At 39.8% G+C, this 14214-nt stretch overlaps 1 protein-coding gene across 2 annotated transcripts in view; it reads left to right on the top strand.

Moving 5' to 3' along the window:
• Positions 1-723: 723 nt before the first annotated feature.
• The window catches only part of LOC130904369 (zinc finger protein 90 homolog), a 28837-nt gene continuing 15346 nt past the window's right edge, over positions 724-14214 (top strand). For both annotated transcript variants that reach the window (XM_057817091.1, XM_057817090.1), the window contains exons 1-5: positions 724-1159; positions 4492-4601; positions 4680-4933; positions 10569-10683; positions 13469-13580. In XM_057817091.1, coding sequence (XP_057673074.1) covers positions 895-1159; positions 4492-4601; positions 4680-4933; positions 10569-10683; positions 13469-13580 — 856 coding nt within the window. In that variant the 5' untranslated portion in view covers positions 724-894. The remainder of the gene's footprint in view (positions 1160-4491; positions 4602-4679; positions 4934-10568; positions 10684-13468; positions 13581-14214) is intronic.

Genomic DNA, 14214 nt, shown 5'->3' with positions numbered 1-14214 from the left:
ACGGGGACTAGCGTCGATTTTCTAATGTTCAGCCTGAATCATAGCAACGTTTAACAGTTTGTGTAAACCAACCTTCATTATTATTATTATTATTATTATTGTTTTTTGTGAATCGGTTTGTTTTAGGGGAGAAAACCATTCACACGCTACGTAGACCCCGCCAAGGAAATTCTCCGACCCAATATGGCCGCGAGTTATTAACGCCGCCGATCCTTTCTTTAGACATCTGTGCGCTACCCGTTGTCCAAATGCCAATAAATATCAATAATTTGTTTTAATTAACATGATAAACAGACAGATGAACAAATCAACATTCCAATAAACAAACAAACAAAACAAAACAAAAACACAAATATGCCACGGGGTACAAATATTCCAAACATTGCACATCAGAGAAAGAAAAACAATGAATAATGTTGTAATCAATTATTCACAAAAAGTTTTATTGTTTTCACAAATAGTAAGTGTTTTTTCCGCTTTCAGTTTATTATTATTATTATTTTTTTTTTTTTTTTAAAGATTTATGTAGCACACAGTCTCGAAAGTGAGAAAAAGAAGGTAACAACTTGCTAAATTTACATTTGTGGAGGTAGAATTTCGATAACAAAATGAGTAGCTTAATAATAAAAACATTGTCATTTAAATATTCACATTCGTTTTCTTATACAAACAACAAAATGATATTTTCACAAGAAATACCAACGAAGAAGAATCAGACTTCCGTCCTTTACGTCACGTTTGCTCTAACCCGATTGGTTCGACTTGACTTCAGGTTTAGCGCTTCCCTTTCTCTACTACGGGCTGTTTTTTACTCAAAACATTTACTTTTCTAATCCAAACAACGTTTTTCAGCACACGAGGACATTTCCAGAATCACACGAGCTTACAGAAGCGATGGAAAGCAACATATCTCTTCACTTGAAGCTTTCCTCCATCCTGGAAACGTTGGCTCAGTCCGCCATAACTGAGCTGAGCAAGGCAGTTGACGAAGACACAGTCGAGCTGCGTTTGGAACTCATGCGGCTCCAAACGCTCAACTCGGTCTTAAAACAGAAGGTCGACACGCTTGAGAACGAGCTGACGGCGGCCAGGAGCGACGCGCCGGGTCTGTCTCGAAGCCGCAGGACCGTCGGCATTCAGACCGACGAGCAGGTTCAGGGTATGTGGTCGATTGTTTACAAAATGTAAACCTTTTAGTGTACAAACTTTTTCTCCGAGAGCCGCTTTCGGAAGGTCGAAGGTAGTGAAACGTGTTATTCAATACCAGCCATCCCAGTTGAAATGTACTGATTGACTTTAACTTGTCAACGGAAGTGAATGAGCCTTTGTAGTACTGTATGGGTAAAGCTTTATGGTACAGTGCTGGCCAAAGGTATTAACACCCCTGCAATTCGGTCAGATAATGCTCAATTTGTCCCACAAAATTGCAATTACAAATGCTTTGGTGTAATTTCTTCATTTATTTTGCTTGCAATGAATAAACACAAAAGAGAATGAAAAAAACATTAATTCATGATCATTTTACACAAAACTCCAAAAATGATCCAGACAAAAGGATTGGCACCCTCAGCCTAATACTTTGTAGCACAACCTTTAGACAAAATAACTGGCAACAACCGCTTCCGGTATCCATCAGTGAGAATTTTACAATGCTCTGCTGGAATTTTAGACCATTGTTCTTTGGCCAACTGTTCCAGTTCTCCAAGCTGATGTTTTCAGGTCTCTCCAAGGGTGTTCTAAGGGATTCAGGTATGTACTCATTAGAGCTGGGAATCTTTGGGCACCAAACGATTCGATTACGATTCAGAGGCTCCGATTCGATTATAAAACGATTACTGATGCACCCCTCTCCTTTTTTTTTAATTTTTATTTTTTTATGTTTTGTACATTAGTTCCAAAATTGTTCAAAAATTCTCTCAGGCTAAACCAAACTACTATTTCAGTATCAAGTTAATATATAATAGTAAACAAATATACATAAACAACAGTAAATAAAAAAACTCCAGTCCCCATTCTGAATGAGCAGCTTTAAACTACATTCAATTAATTTAATGTTGTGAATCAACTGTTACAGTTGTTAAAATTGCTTCTGTTATTCCATAATTTCCCTTCTGTCTACTTTTGCCAAAGTTTTAAAACTATTTCATCATTTAAAGATAGATTCAACGAAGATTCTGCCGATTTAGGAGTATTTTAGATAATAAGTTAATTAAGTTCGCTACAACAGAGCCTTCTAGAGAGGTCTACTGCTTTAAGATGGCGGCTGTTTACTTATGCCGGAAAGGCTGTCATTTCGCATCCCTGTTCAATAATGCATCTTCTAACACTGACGTCATCTGTCATATTGCATCTAGTTCTACATATATATGATATCTACTGTAGCCGTATGTAATAACTAGCAACTGGGCGTTGTTTGTAGCGGCTGTCGGCCGCAGTCAGGTATGATTGTTTTTTTATCTAGCGGCATGACTTGAACATGATATTTACTCTCAGTCCGTTCCTCATTGCGTCCCAAAGACCGCGCTGACTGTGTTTTACTTCCGCTTTATCTGGTATAAATCAATCATCGGAATTTGGATATTTGTGAATCGTTCTCGAATCTTCCACGGCCGAATCGCGAATAATCTAAGAATCGGAAATTTCGCACGCCTCTAGTACTCATTGATGGCCACTTTAGAATTCTAGTCTCCAATGCTTTCTCTCAAACTATTTTCTACTGCTTTTTGAAGTGTGTTTTGGGTCATTGTCCTGCTGGAAGATCCGTGAACTCTGAGGGAGACCCAGTTTTCTCACACTGGGCCTTACATTATGCTGCAAAATTTGTTGGTAGTCTTCAGACGTCATAATGCCATGCACATGGTCAAGCAGTCCAGTGCCAGAGGTAGCAAAGCAACCCCAAAACATCAAGAAACCTCTTCCATGTGTGACTGTGGGGACTGTGTTCTTTTCTTTGAAGGCCTTGTTTTTTTTTTCCTGTAAACTCTAGGTTGATGCCTTTTCCCAAAAAGCTCTACTTTTGTCTCATTTGACCAGAGAACATTCTTCCGAAACGTTTTTGGCTTTCTCAGGTAAGTTTTGGCAAACTCCAGCCTGGCTTTTTTTATGTCTCTGGGTCCGAAGTGGGGTATTTCTCTTGGGCTTTCTGGGTATTCTACCATAGAGTCCCTTTTCATTCAGATTAGGGCTGCAGCTATCGAATATTTTAGCAGTCGATTAATCGATGGACTAGTTAGTTCGAATAATCGAGTAATCGGATAAGGGACGTGAAAAATTAAAATACCTGAAATGAGCCTCAAACTGTATTTTTTTTTTTTTTTTTAATGACGATCTATGTACAACAAAATAACAATTGGCTAATTTACATAAAAAAAAGTCCGCTAGCTTAAATACTATAAAATGCTAGTTTTATTTTTTATTTTTACAATGCTCTTAACAAATGGTTCAGACACACATTCCCACAAAAAACAGCTAAATATACCTATAAACTAAATTATGAAAGCATTAAAAAAAAAAACATTAGCTCAAACAAAAACTTAGAGCTTACGTTGGTCTTAACTGGGAGCAGTTGGATTCAGCCATGTGAAAAGAGGCAGACCAGAGGGCAGTGTAGCCTCCCTAATCAATAAAACTAAATGCAAACACTTTCAAAATAAACCATTACAACGCCACTTTAATTAAACGAATACTCGAACCAACAGAATTTAATTCGAATATTTTTTTCTAATCGAATACTCGAGTTAGTCGATTAATCGTTGCAGCACTAATTCAGATGCCGATGGATAGTACGGGTTGACACTGTTTTACCCTTGGACTGCAGGACAGCTTGAACTTGTTTGGATGAAAGCTGGGTCTCTCTCAGAGGTCATTAGTCTTCCAGCTGTAGAATGACCCAAAACACACTTCAAAAAGCACTGGAGACTTTTAAAGTGGCCAGCAATGAGTCCAGACCTGAATCCCATAGAACACCTGTAGAGATCTAAAAATAGCAATTTCAAATCTCAGAGACCTGGCGCAGTTGGCCAAAGAAGAATGGTCTGAAATTCCAGCAGAGCATTGTAAGAAAGTCGTTGATGGATACCGGAAGCGGTTGTTCGCAGTTATTTTGTGCTACCAAGTATTAGGCTGAGGGTGCCAATACTTTTGTATGGTCCGTTTTTGGAGTTTAGTGTAAAATGACAATGATTAAAAAAAAAAAAAAAAATCATACTCTTTTGTGTTCTTTCATTGCAAAGCAAAATAAATGAATATATTACTACCGAAGCATTTGTAATTGCAATCATTTTCTGGAAGAAATTGAGCATTATCTGACAGAATTGCAGGGGTGCCAATACTTTTGGCCAGCAGTGTAGCCGTCAATAGGTGTTTTCAATATCAATTTTCCTCTTTTATCATCGTCAACAACACATACGTTGTATAGACGTACTTAGTTAGTTTTATGTTTGTTGTTTTTTTAGTTAATCCATTTTGTCTGCCGTTTTTTGGTTTTCCCAGAATCTCAGGCTCCAGTCATTGAGGGAGTCTTTGGAAAAGACTGGTGCTTTAATCTGTGGAATGAACAATATGATGACAGTCCGAAAATCTTTGGCCAGCAAGCTGACTATGTGAGTTTTGAACATTCACCGTCGATTATACTCTGTATATTCACGCTTCTCCTGTAACGTTCGTATTCCTTTTTGCAGGATATAGATTCATCCATGGATCTTGACCATGTCTCCCCAAGCACTACGCCGGTGTTGGAGATGGGGGCCGAGTTTTCTAGTTTTGAATCTTTGACAGAGGCTATTGAAAACTGGCAGAGGTCCAATTTCGTGGAGCTTTACAAGCGTGGCTCCAGGACGGTGCAGAATGCCAAAAAGCGGACCAGGAAAAAATCATACAACAGCAATTTAGTGTTCGCCGAGCTGGACTATGCGTGCGCTCATGCCAGCAAAGGGTATGTTTGGATAGAGCTGTGTAACATACAGTAAGGAGCAGAAGTATTAACACCCCTTGTGATTTTGCAAGTTCGCCCACTTAGAAAATAGGTAGAGGTCTGAAATTTCAAAGTGGGGTTGGTGGTGCGTCCCCTCTTTCCATCCCTGAAGGCCGATTGATGGGGGCGCTGGTGGCCTGGGGGACCACCCTAGATCTCTGGGGGGTGACGATGGCCCCTTTGCTGGGCTGCGGGAGCAGGGATGGGCTGCGCTGGCTGGGTGGGGACCGTGGCCCTGGGGTGGCGCCCGCGCGGCGTCTTCGCTCGTCTGCATGGCTTTCGCGTGTTTGATAGGGCTCATGCACAGCTGGATGTGATTGGACGCGCTTGGGTGGGGGGGCCTCGGTGCCGGGATTGGCTATGGGGCAGCGTAGGGTCGGTTGCCAATGGGCTTACACTCACAAGTGATTCACACGATTCCTGGTTTCTAAATCACAGAGCTGATTTGGGTACACACAACCCCTCCCAATCACTTATCTTATAGACCCCCCCCCCTTTCTTTCCCTGGTCATCAGGCCCCCCATATGTTGTCAAACGGAAATATATCTAGCTGAAAATAGCACCAACATATTCATTGTTAGTGTAGGTGTTCAATGTGTTTCTTGTTGTTGTTCGTGTTTATTTTCTTGTGTTTCTTTTTTCTTCTATTCCCCCATAACCCTTTTCTGTTTGCTGTTTTGTCTTAATAAATGAGGTATGTTCAGTGATCACAACGGGAGTATGTCATACTCTCAATGTGAAACATTAAAACTGTTCAGACCAACCGGACACTTAGACTTCCATTCTCCGTGTCAAACAGCTGAACAGGACATATATATATATGTATATTAGGGCTGCCGCTATCGAATATTTTAGTAATCGAGTAATCGACTGAAAATTCTATCAATTAATCGAGTAATCGGATAAAACAAATATATTTTTAGGTGAAGAGCAATTATAAATATACATGAGAAAACAAGACATTTCATCTAATTTTGAACCATTTTCAGTCAATCAATGTCTTTATTTTCGATGTATATTGTTGAAAACAGCCAACAATTGCATCTCAGATGTAACTAGAATTAAAAAAAAAAAAAAAGACTAATTCACTGCTTTGACTCAAAAAACTTTAGATCTTATTACAAAAAAAAATATATATATATATCTTACCTAAAAATGCCGTTACGCTTGATAACACACATCACTTAAAAGTTTGGATTTTTTCCCACGTCTTTCAAATGAATTTTTCTTTGTGTCAAGCCATTTTTAAGTTCTAGTTAAGTTTTAAGTTAGTCTAAACTGCAAGTCCTGATAGGGTTTTGAGTTTTTGCAGTGTTCAAAATAAATGTATGATACAGGCTGTATTGGAGCACATTAGCACCAGTGCTACTTGGTGTTTTATCCAGCAATGACTACTGAGCTAAAATTGATAGTTAGCATGATTAAGTTTTTATTTTACACCCTCATCACTCCACAATGCTATGTTATGTTAAAGCCTGTATGTAAGACACGTTAGCCAAGCATCGACAGTGGTCATAATTAATAGAAACCTAGCCCTCCGCAGGGCTAACGTTACTTCAGAACAGTAATGTTAATCTTATTTATTAGCGCTTAGCGCTCTTTATTAGCGCTTAGCGCTCTTTATTAGCGCTTAGCGCTCTACTGCTTTAAGATGGCGGCTGTTTACTAAAGCTGCCCAGACGCGGCCGAGTCTGTCATTTAGCATCTAGTTCAACATACATGTGATCTCTATGAGACGCTACCTGTACCAACGTAGCATCGTGCGGGCTAGTATTTAGCAACGTCGGCGTCGTTTGTGGCGGCTGTCGGCTGCAGTAAGTTTTTTTTTCCCCCTTCTTCCTCTCCGCACGTGACAGCGCGTTGTCCCGCATTAAAAGTAGTCCGAGCAAAACGTGATGCTTAGAGCTGTCAAAATAAACGATTACTCGAGGTGAATAAAATTACTCGGATCAGTTTTTAAACTCGAGTTACTCGAGTTGCTCGAGTACTCGTTTCAGCTCTAATATATATATGTATATATACAGTTGTCAAAAGTTTACATACACTTGTGAAGAACATAATGTCATGGCTCTCTTGAGTTTCCAGTTATTACTACAACTCTGATTTTTCTCCGATAGAGTGAATGGAACAGATACTTCTTTGTCACAAAAAACATTCATGAAGTTCGGTTCTTTTATGACTTTATTTTGGGTTAACAAAAAAAGTGATCAAATCTGCTGGGTCAAAAATATACATACAGCAACACGAATTAGCAATTTTGACTTCTCTGAGGCCATTTAAATAGGGCTCATTGGATGCAAACGCCCACAAACGCTACAATGGGAAAGTCAAAGGAGCTCAGCATGGATCTGAAAAAGCGAATCATTGACTTGAACAAGTCAGGAAAGTCACTTGGAGCCATTTCAAAGCAGCTGCAGGTCCCAAGAGCAGCAGTGCAAACAATTGTAAGTATAAAGTGCTTGGCACTGTTTTGTCACTGCCACGATCAGGAAGAAAACGCAAGCTATCACCTGCTGCTGTGAGAAAATTGGTCAGGAGGGTGAAGATTCAACCGAGAATCACCAAAAAGCAGATCTGTCAAGAATTAGAAGCTGCTGGAACACAGGTGTCAGTGTCCACAGTCAAGCGTGTTTTGCATCTCCATGGACTGAGAGGCTGCCGTGCAAGAAGGAAGCCCTTGCTCCAAAAGCGGCACCTTAAGGCTCGACTGAAGTTTGCTGCTGATCACATGGACAAAGATAAGACCTTCTAGAGGAAAGTTCTGTGGTCAGACGAAACAAAAATCAAGCTGTTTGGCCACAATGCCCAGCAATATGTTTGGAGGAGAAAAGGTGAGGCCTTTAACCCAAAGTACACCATGCCAACCGTCAAGCACAGTGGTGGTAGTATTATGCTGTGGGGCCGTTTTGCTGCCAACGGAACTGGTGCTTTACAGAGAGTAAATGGGATAATGAAGAAGGAGGATTACCTTCAAATTCTTCAAGAACCTAAAGTCATCACCTGAAGATTGGGTCTTGGGCGCAGTTGGGTGTTCCAACAGGACAATGACCCCAAACACACATCAAAAGTGGTAATGGAATGGCTAAATCAGGCTAGAATTAAGGTTTTCGAATGGCCTTCCCAAAGTCCTGACTTAAACCCCATTGAGAACTTGTGGACAATGCTGAAGAAACAAGTCCATGTCAGAAAGCCATCAAATTTAACTGAACTGCACCAATTCTGTCAAGAGGAGTGGTCAAAGATTCAACCAGAAGCTTGCCAGAAGCTTGTGGATGGCTACCAAAGCGCCTAATTGAAGTGAAAGTGGCCAAGGGACATGTTACCAAATATTAGCGCTGCTGTATGTATATTTTTGACCCAGCAGATTTCATCACTTTTTTCTGTTCACCCATAATAAAGTAATAAAAAAACCAAACTTCATGAATGTTTTTTTGTGACAAAGAAGTATCTGTTCCAATCACTCTATCAGAGAAAAATCAGGGTTGTAGAAATAACTGGAAACTCAAGAGCCATGACATTATGTTCTTCACAAGTGTATGTAAACTTTTGACCACAACTGTATATTTATATAAATATACAGTGCTGCTCATAAGTTTGTGAACCCCCTCAACATTTTGGAATTTTCTATTATTTCAACCTGATTTCCTAATCAATCAATTCAGTAGTTTTTTTTTGTTTTTTTAACAGTTGTGATGTCGAGACTAAATTAAAAAGAGTTTTCATCAACTGATGTAGGTGCAAAATTGAACTGTTTGGTCACAACCAAAACCGCCATGTCTGGCGAAAAGTCAACACTGCATACCACCAAAAGAACCTTCTCCCAACAGTGAAGCATGGAGGTGGGAATGTCAAGATCTGGGCTTGCTTTTCATCCTCAGGACCTGGACAACTCCACATAGTCCAGGGAATCATGAATTCTGAGGAATATTGTCAAATCCTAGAACATAACCTGACACCATCTGTTTTGAAGTTAAAGCTTGGCAGAAGGTGGATCATGCAACATGATAATGATCCAAAGCATTCCAGCAATACAACCAAGGAATGGCTGAAAAAGAAGAAGATTCGTGTTCTGGACTGGCCCAGTCAAAGTCCTGACCTAAATCCCATTGAAATGCTGTGGCGGGACCTGAAGCGAGCAGTTCATGCCAGACGCCCATCAAACCTCTCTCAACTGACTGCGTTCTGCAAGGAAGAATGGGCAAAAATCCCCCAAAGTAGATGTGAGAGGCTGATTAGTCACTCCAGAAACCGTTTGGTTGAGGTAATCTCTGCAAAAGGAGGCGCAATATCCTATTAACTGAAGGGGTTCACATACTTTTGCACACATGATATCTGAGTTTTTCTTAAATCAACCACTTTTGTTAAATAAAGAATGACAATATAACTATTTCTTTTGTTTCAGTCCATTATTTGGAATGTCAGTATTGTGGATTTGGGTATAACTTAACATTTAATAAGGTTATTTTAGTTTTTTTTTACAAAAAATCTGACCATCGCTGTGGGGTTCACAAACTTTCGAGCAGCACTGTATATATGAGAGCGAGAGATTCTCTGACTGAGGGAAGGAGGTTGTGGCTCAAAATCTGATGATACATTTCACCATTCATCCTCTGCTTTGCACAGTACAGTCATCCTCTCCCCTTTGCCGAAAACCAGCTCCAAAGCATAAGGTTTCTTCACAGTGGGGCTGGTGTCCTTGAAATTGTACTCATCCATCTTCTTCCTCCACACACGACGAGTAAATCTTCCACCAAAAAAATCAACTTTGGTCTCATCTGACCACATGACTTTCTCCCATGACCTCTCTGCATCATTCAGATGGTCCCTGGAAAACTTCAGACTGGCCTTCACATGTACTTGCTTCAACAGGGGAACCTTCTGAGCAATGCATGATTTTAAACCATTGCACCGTAGTGGTCTACTGACAATATTCTTTGAAACTGTACATCCAGTTCTCTTCTCCTGCCGTGTAGTTCTAGGCTAAGTCCTCATCATGAGTGATGCCCCACGAGAGGAGATTTTAAATGGAGCCCCAGTCCGAGGTAGATAATCAGTCATGTTAAGCCTTTTCCGTTTTTTAACAATTGCTGCAACAGTCCCATAGCTTTTTCCAGCTTTGTGGAGCTCAACGTTTTTTTCTCTTGGGTCTTTCGAAAACTCTCTGGTCTTGCTCATGGTAGCAGTTGGATTGTGACTGACTGTGGGGTGCACAAGTGTCAATGAAGAGCTCAAACGGGTGGTGGGTGGGTGGTTACTCATGGGGTAAAAATTGATTTTTTTTTTTTAAGTAGACTGAGAATTCTTTGAGTGTCATAATTATTGCTGATTCGCAGGGGTACAGATACTTATGAACCCAAGTAAATTACAGATAAATTATTGAATAAATCATACAATGTGATTGCTGGATTTAAAAAAAAAAATTATGTCTGAGTGTAAATGCATCTATGATTGAAATTTTAGACCTCTATTTTCTAAGTGGGTGATTTTGCAAAATCACAAGGGGTGCAAATACTTCTGCTCCTCACTGTGTCTTTATTACACTTAAAAATATTGGCACAAAACTGCATTATTTATGAGTTATATTCTTCCTTTTCAGCTCTGAGTTAAAACGTTGTCCGTTCACCATCAGAGTGCGAGTTACACCTGATGGAAGGAAGCTCTACATAAAGGATATCAGTCCTGTTAATTGCCACAACCATGAGCTCTCCAAGGTAAGGGTGTGACAAGTGTTGTTAATCTTACTTTCAAAAAGTAATTTATTACAGTTACAAATTACTTCGCCCTCAAAAAGTAATTGAGTTAGTAACTCAGTTACCTGATTGTAAGAGTAATTAGTTACTTGGCAAAGTAACTGGTCTTACTTTTCATGTTTTTTTTTCCATGTGAAAAAAAAATAGGTAACACTATGTGAAATTTAAAGGGTTTTTTGGAACGGTCGCCCTCGCCCAGTGCTTCTCACTGCTCCCCCCGGAAGACGTAAATGTTTGGTATCATTTTTCTATAAAATTATAAGTACACCTCTCCCAAGCAATGTCCTTTTTTTCTATTTAAAAAAATGTAACGAGCTTTTGTTTGTAACAAAAGCGCATCAATTTGCCTGGATTAAAAAATTAAAAAAAAAAAAGTCACATCCAAAGTTTAAAAATACACTCAAGGTACTTTTTTTGACCATTTGATACTGAAAAGTAAAATTTAGAAATCATAATAATACATTCAAATTGATATCAAAGTTAACTCATGTGGACAATACGCCAGACAACTTGACCGAAAAAAGAAATATGAATAGAACAAAAACGACAGTTTTTATTTTTGCTGCAGGCAGTATGTATGCTATGAGTTCACGAACAGCACAGAAAGTCTTGAAGTGTCATCTACGTCGTGCTGAATCCATTTTTGGAGATTCCGTGGGTTCCTTTGGTTTGATTTTGCAGTTTAACTTTGTCAACACACTACTTACTTCAACCGCAATTCATGTTGTTCTTCTCAAATGGTAGTTCGGAGCAGAAATTTTCCAAGAAGGCGCCGCCCATGTATCGCTCAGGAAACTTGTCAATATAGTTTGTGTTGTATTTAAGAAAAACAATTTATTGCATTTGAACAGGTACACAAAAATCTCGGTTCGGTACGTACCTCGGTTTTGAGGTCACGGTTCGGTTCATTTTCGGTACAGTAAGAAAACAAAATGCAAAATATAAATGTGCTAGTTGTTTAATACACACCTTTGTGCTTTCAACAATAGGAACATTAGCCTATACCAGTGCTTCTCAATTATTTTCTGTTACAATTTTCCATCTGATTCAATACATTTAATGCTCTGAAAAAAAAAAAAACTATTTTTTGTTTAGATTTTTTTTGCAAACGAGCAAAAATTAAATTCCCATCATATAAACATGCATTTTAGAGCATAATATCTATGTGCTTACTTCTTACTGATCTGAAGAAATTTAGTATAAAAGTGCTGAGAACAATCTTTACCGTTTGTAAAGTGAGGCAGGGCACACTGTTGATTGCTACAGCTCTCTTAGCAACAAGGTTTACTACATGAGCAAGACATCCTATTTGTGGTCCGAATCCATCCGTGTCACGTATTGAATTAACAATATTTGCAGCATTATCTATAGTCACTGGTATGGATTGATTTGGCCTTAACTTCCGTTCAGTCATGGCGGTTTATAATTCATCGATGTAGTATATGTACTACATGTCCCATAATCACTCTGGGCTCACGTAGCCAATGGCATGGGACGACGCACATCTAGTTTGCTATTTCATGATATCTAGTGTGTGCGCGCATTAAAAAAGCAAACGCCACAGAAGTCACGTCTGCTCATTACTGCACAACACCAGCATATGACAATCGAGTTTCATAAAAAAGGACGAATTTGAAGCACAGCGCTCTTAATTTGCCACTCAAATATCCGGTGTTGTGCCGAAAAATAGCCGCCCCGCGTGAAATGTCTGACGGGAGCATCCACTCGTCAACAACACCGGCATGCCGGAGATGGTCCGCAGTCAATCCGGCGCACTGACGCGGCCGTTATACATTGAACAAAAGGATATAATGGGAACGATTGGCTCCAGTGCTATTTTTTGCCGGACCTGGAACGAAGGTGCATTTTGCGCAATTGGTATCAAGGAATCCGAACTTTTCACAGCATGTCTGCCGCACGAGCAAGCGAGGCGATAAATCGCAGTGGAAAAATTACCGCCTTCATTTTTATTTATCGTGCGATAAATGGAATTATTGCATATTGCGACAGGCTTACTCTGCCGTTCTTTTCGCGTGCGTCGTGTTGAGCCGCTTCTGGGACGCGTCTAATACGCGGCCGCACTGCGACTGGTGTGCATTGGCTGATTGACTTTAACGCCCGCGTTTCACTGCGTTCTCGCGGCGGCCACGTGTCGCGCCGTTGACGTTTCTGGGTTATACTGTCCTACCATGTTGGTCCTCATTATAGTAGAGAAGACGGAGTAGATATAATCTACACAAAGAAACTGTAATCCGATCGACTCACAGCCTCGAAAAGTAAGGGTTGCATTACGTCAGAAACTCGTTCGGTACGCCACCGTTCTGAACCAAGCACCACGTACCGAAATGGTTCAATACAAATGCATGTACCGTTACACCCTTATTTTCGGGTATTTCTGGTTCACTTCCATTGTCTTTTGGGGTCACTTTGTTACAATTTTGAGGCATTCCAGGTAATTCCCAAAATCGACAGGCAGGAAGGGACCTTTAACTGCCCCAAAATGAACTAATTGCCCGGTATTGGCTGTCACTGACTACCATAAACATCCAATCCGTTTGAAGTAGGAGGTGGGCAGCCTCCCAGTACAAACAGGTTCGACGTCTACTAGTGAAAAACTCAAGTAAAACAGTGGTCTACCGAAATATGTTACTGTCTGTTTTTACGCTTTACTGAGTTCTTCTCTTCATTTTTCTGGGGGATTTAAAAAAAAAAAAACACTTTTCAGTCCAGTTGTTCCATTCCACAGGCTGTGATGACTGGACCCGACTCGGGACACGCGGATCCGATTCAGGTCAAAGTGGAGGAATATTTGGATGGTATTGCTATCACCTCCCCTAACAAAAACCTCAGCCTGAAAAGTAAGTGAAGCCGGTCTTCTATGAAGGTAGATTTGTGTCTATATTATTTCACAACAAAAAAAGTTGCTTCAATCAAAATAATATTTTTCAATAAAAAAAAGTCACTTCAGTCAAAATAAAATGTTTGCAGGCAAAAATGCATTTGAAACAAAAAAATGCATTTGAAAACTATTTCTTTTATGGATTTTTTTTTTTTGGATTGAAGTAATGTTTTACCTTTGGGCCACATTTTGGCAAGGACATTTGTGCCTTCATTATTCAATCAAAAAGTAAGTGGCATCAAAAGAAAAATCACTTCAATTAAAAGAAAAAAAAATCATAGAAATAAGGTTTTTGAACATTTGCAGTTGAACATAATTTTACATTGAAAATGTTTTCTTTGATTGAAGCAATCTTTTTTATGTATGGGCCATATTATGAGTAGGACATTTGTGTCTAAATCAGTACTTCTCAAATAGTGGGGCGCGCCCCCCTGGGGGGGTGCAGAGCGATGCCGGGGGGGGGCGCATGTGACCTCGGGGAACATGCTTTTTTTTTTTTTTTCTTTTCTTTTTTTTTTTTTTTGCCGTACTGGAATAAAGTGTACTTGCACATCCACTCAGTGGGTGGCAGTGGCGCTCTCATTTTCAGAGTG

The sequence above is a fragment of the Corythoichthys intestinalis genome, chromosome 16 (genome assembly GCF_030265065.1).
Source record: "Corythoichthys intestinalis isolate RoL2023-P3 chromosome 16, ASM3026506v1, whole genome shotgun sequence".
In the NCBI taxonomy this organism is placed as follows: domain Eukaryota; kingdom Metazoa; phylum Chordata; class Actinopteri; order Syngnathiformes; family Syngnathidae; genus Corythoichthys; species Corythoichthys intestinalis.
This window is presented reverse-complemented; position numbering and strand designations above follow the sequence as displayed.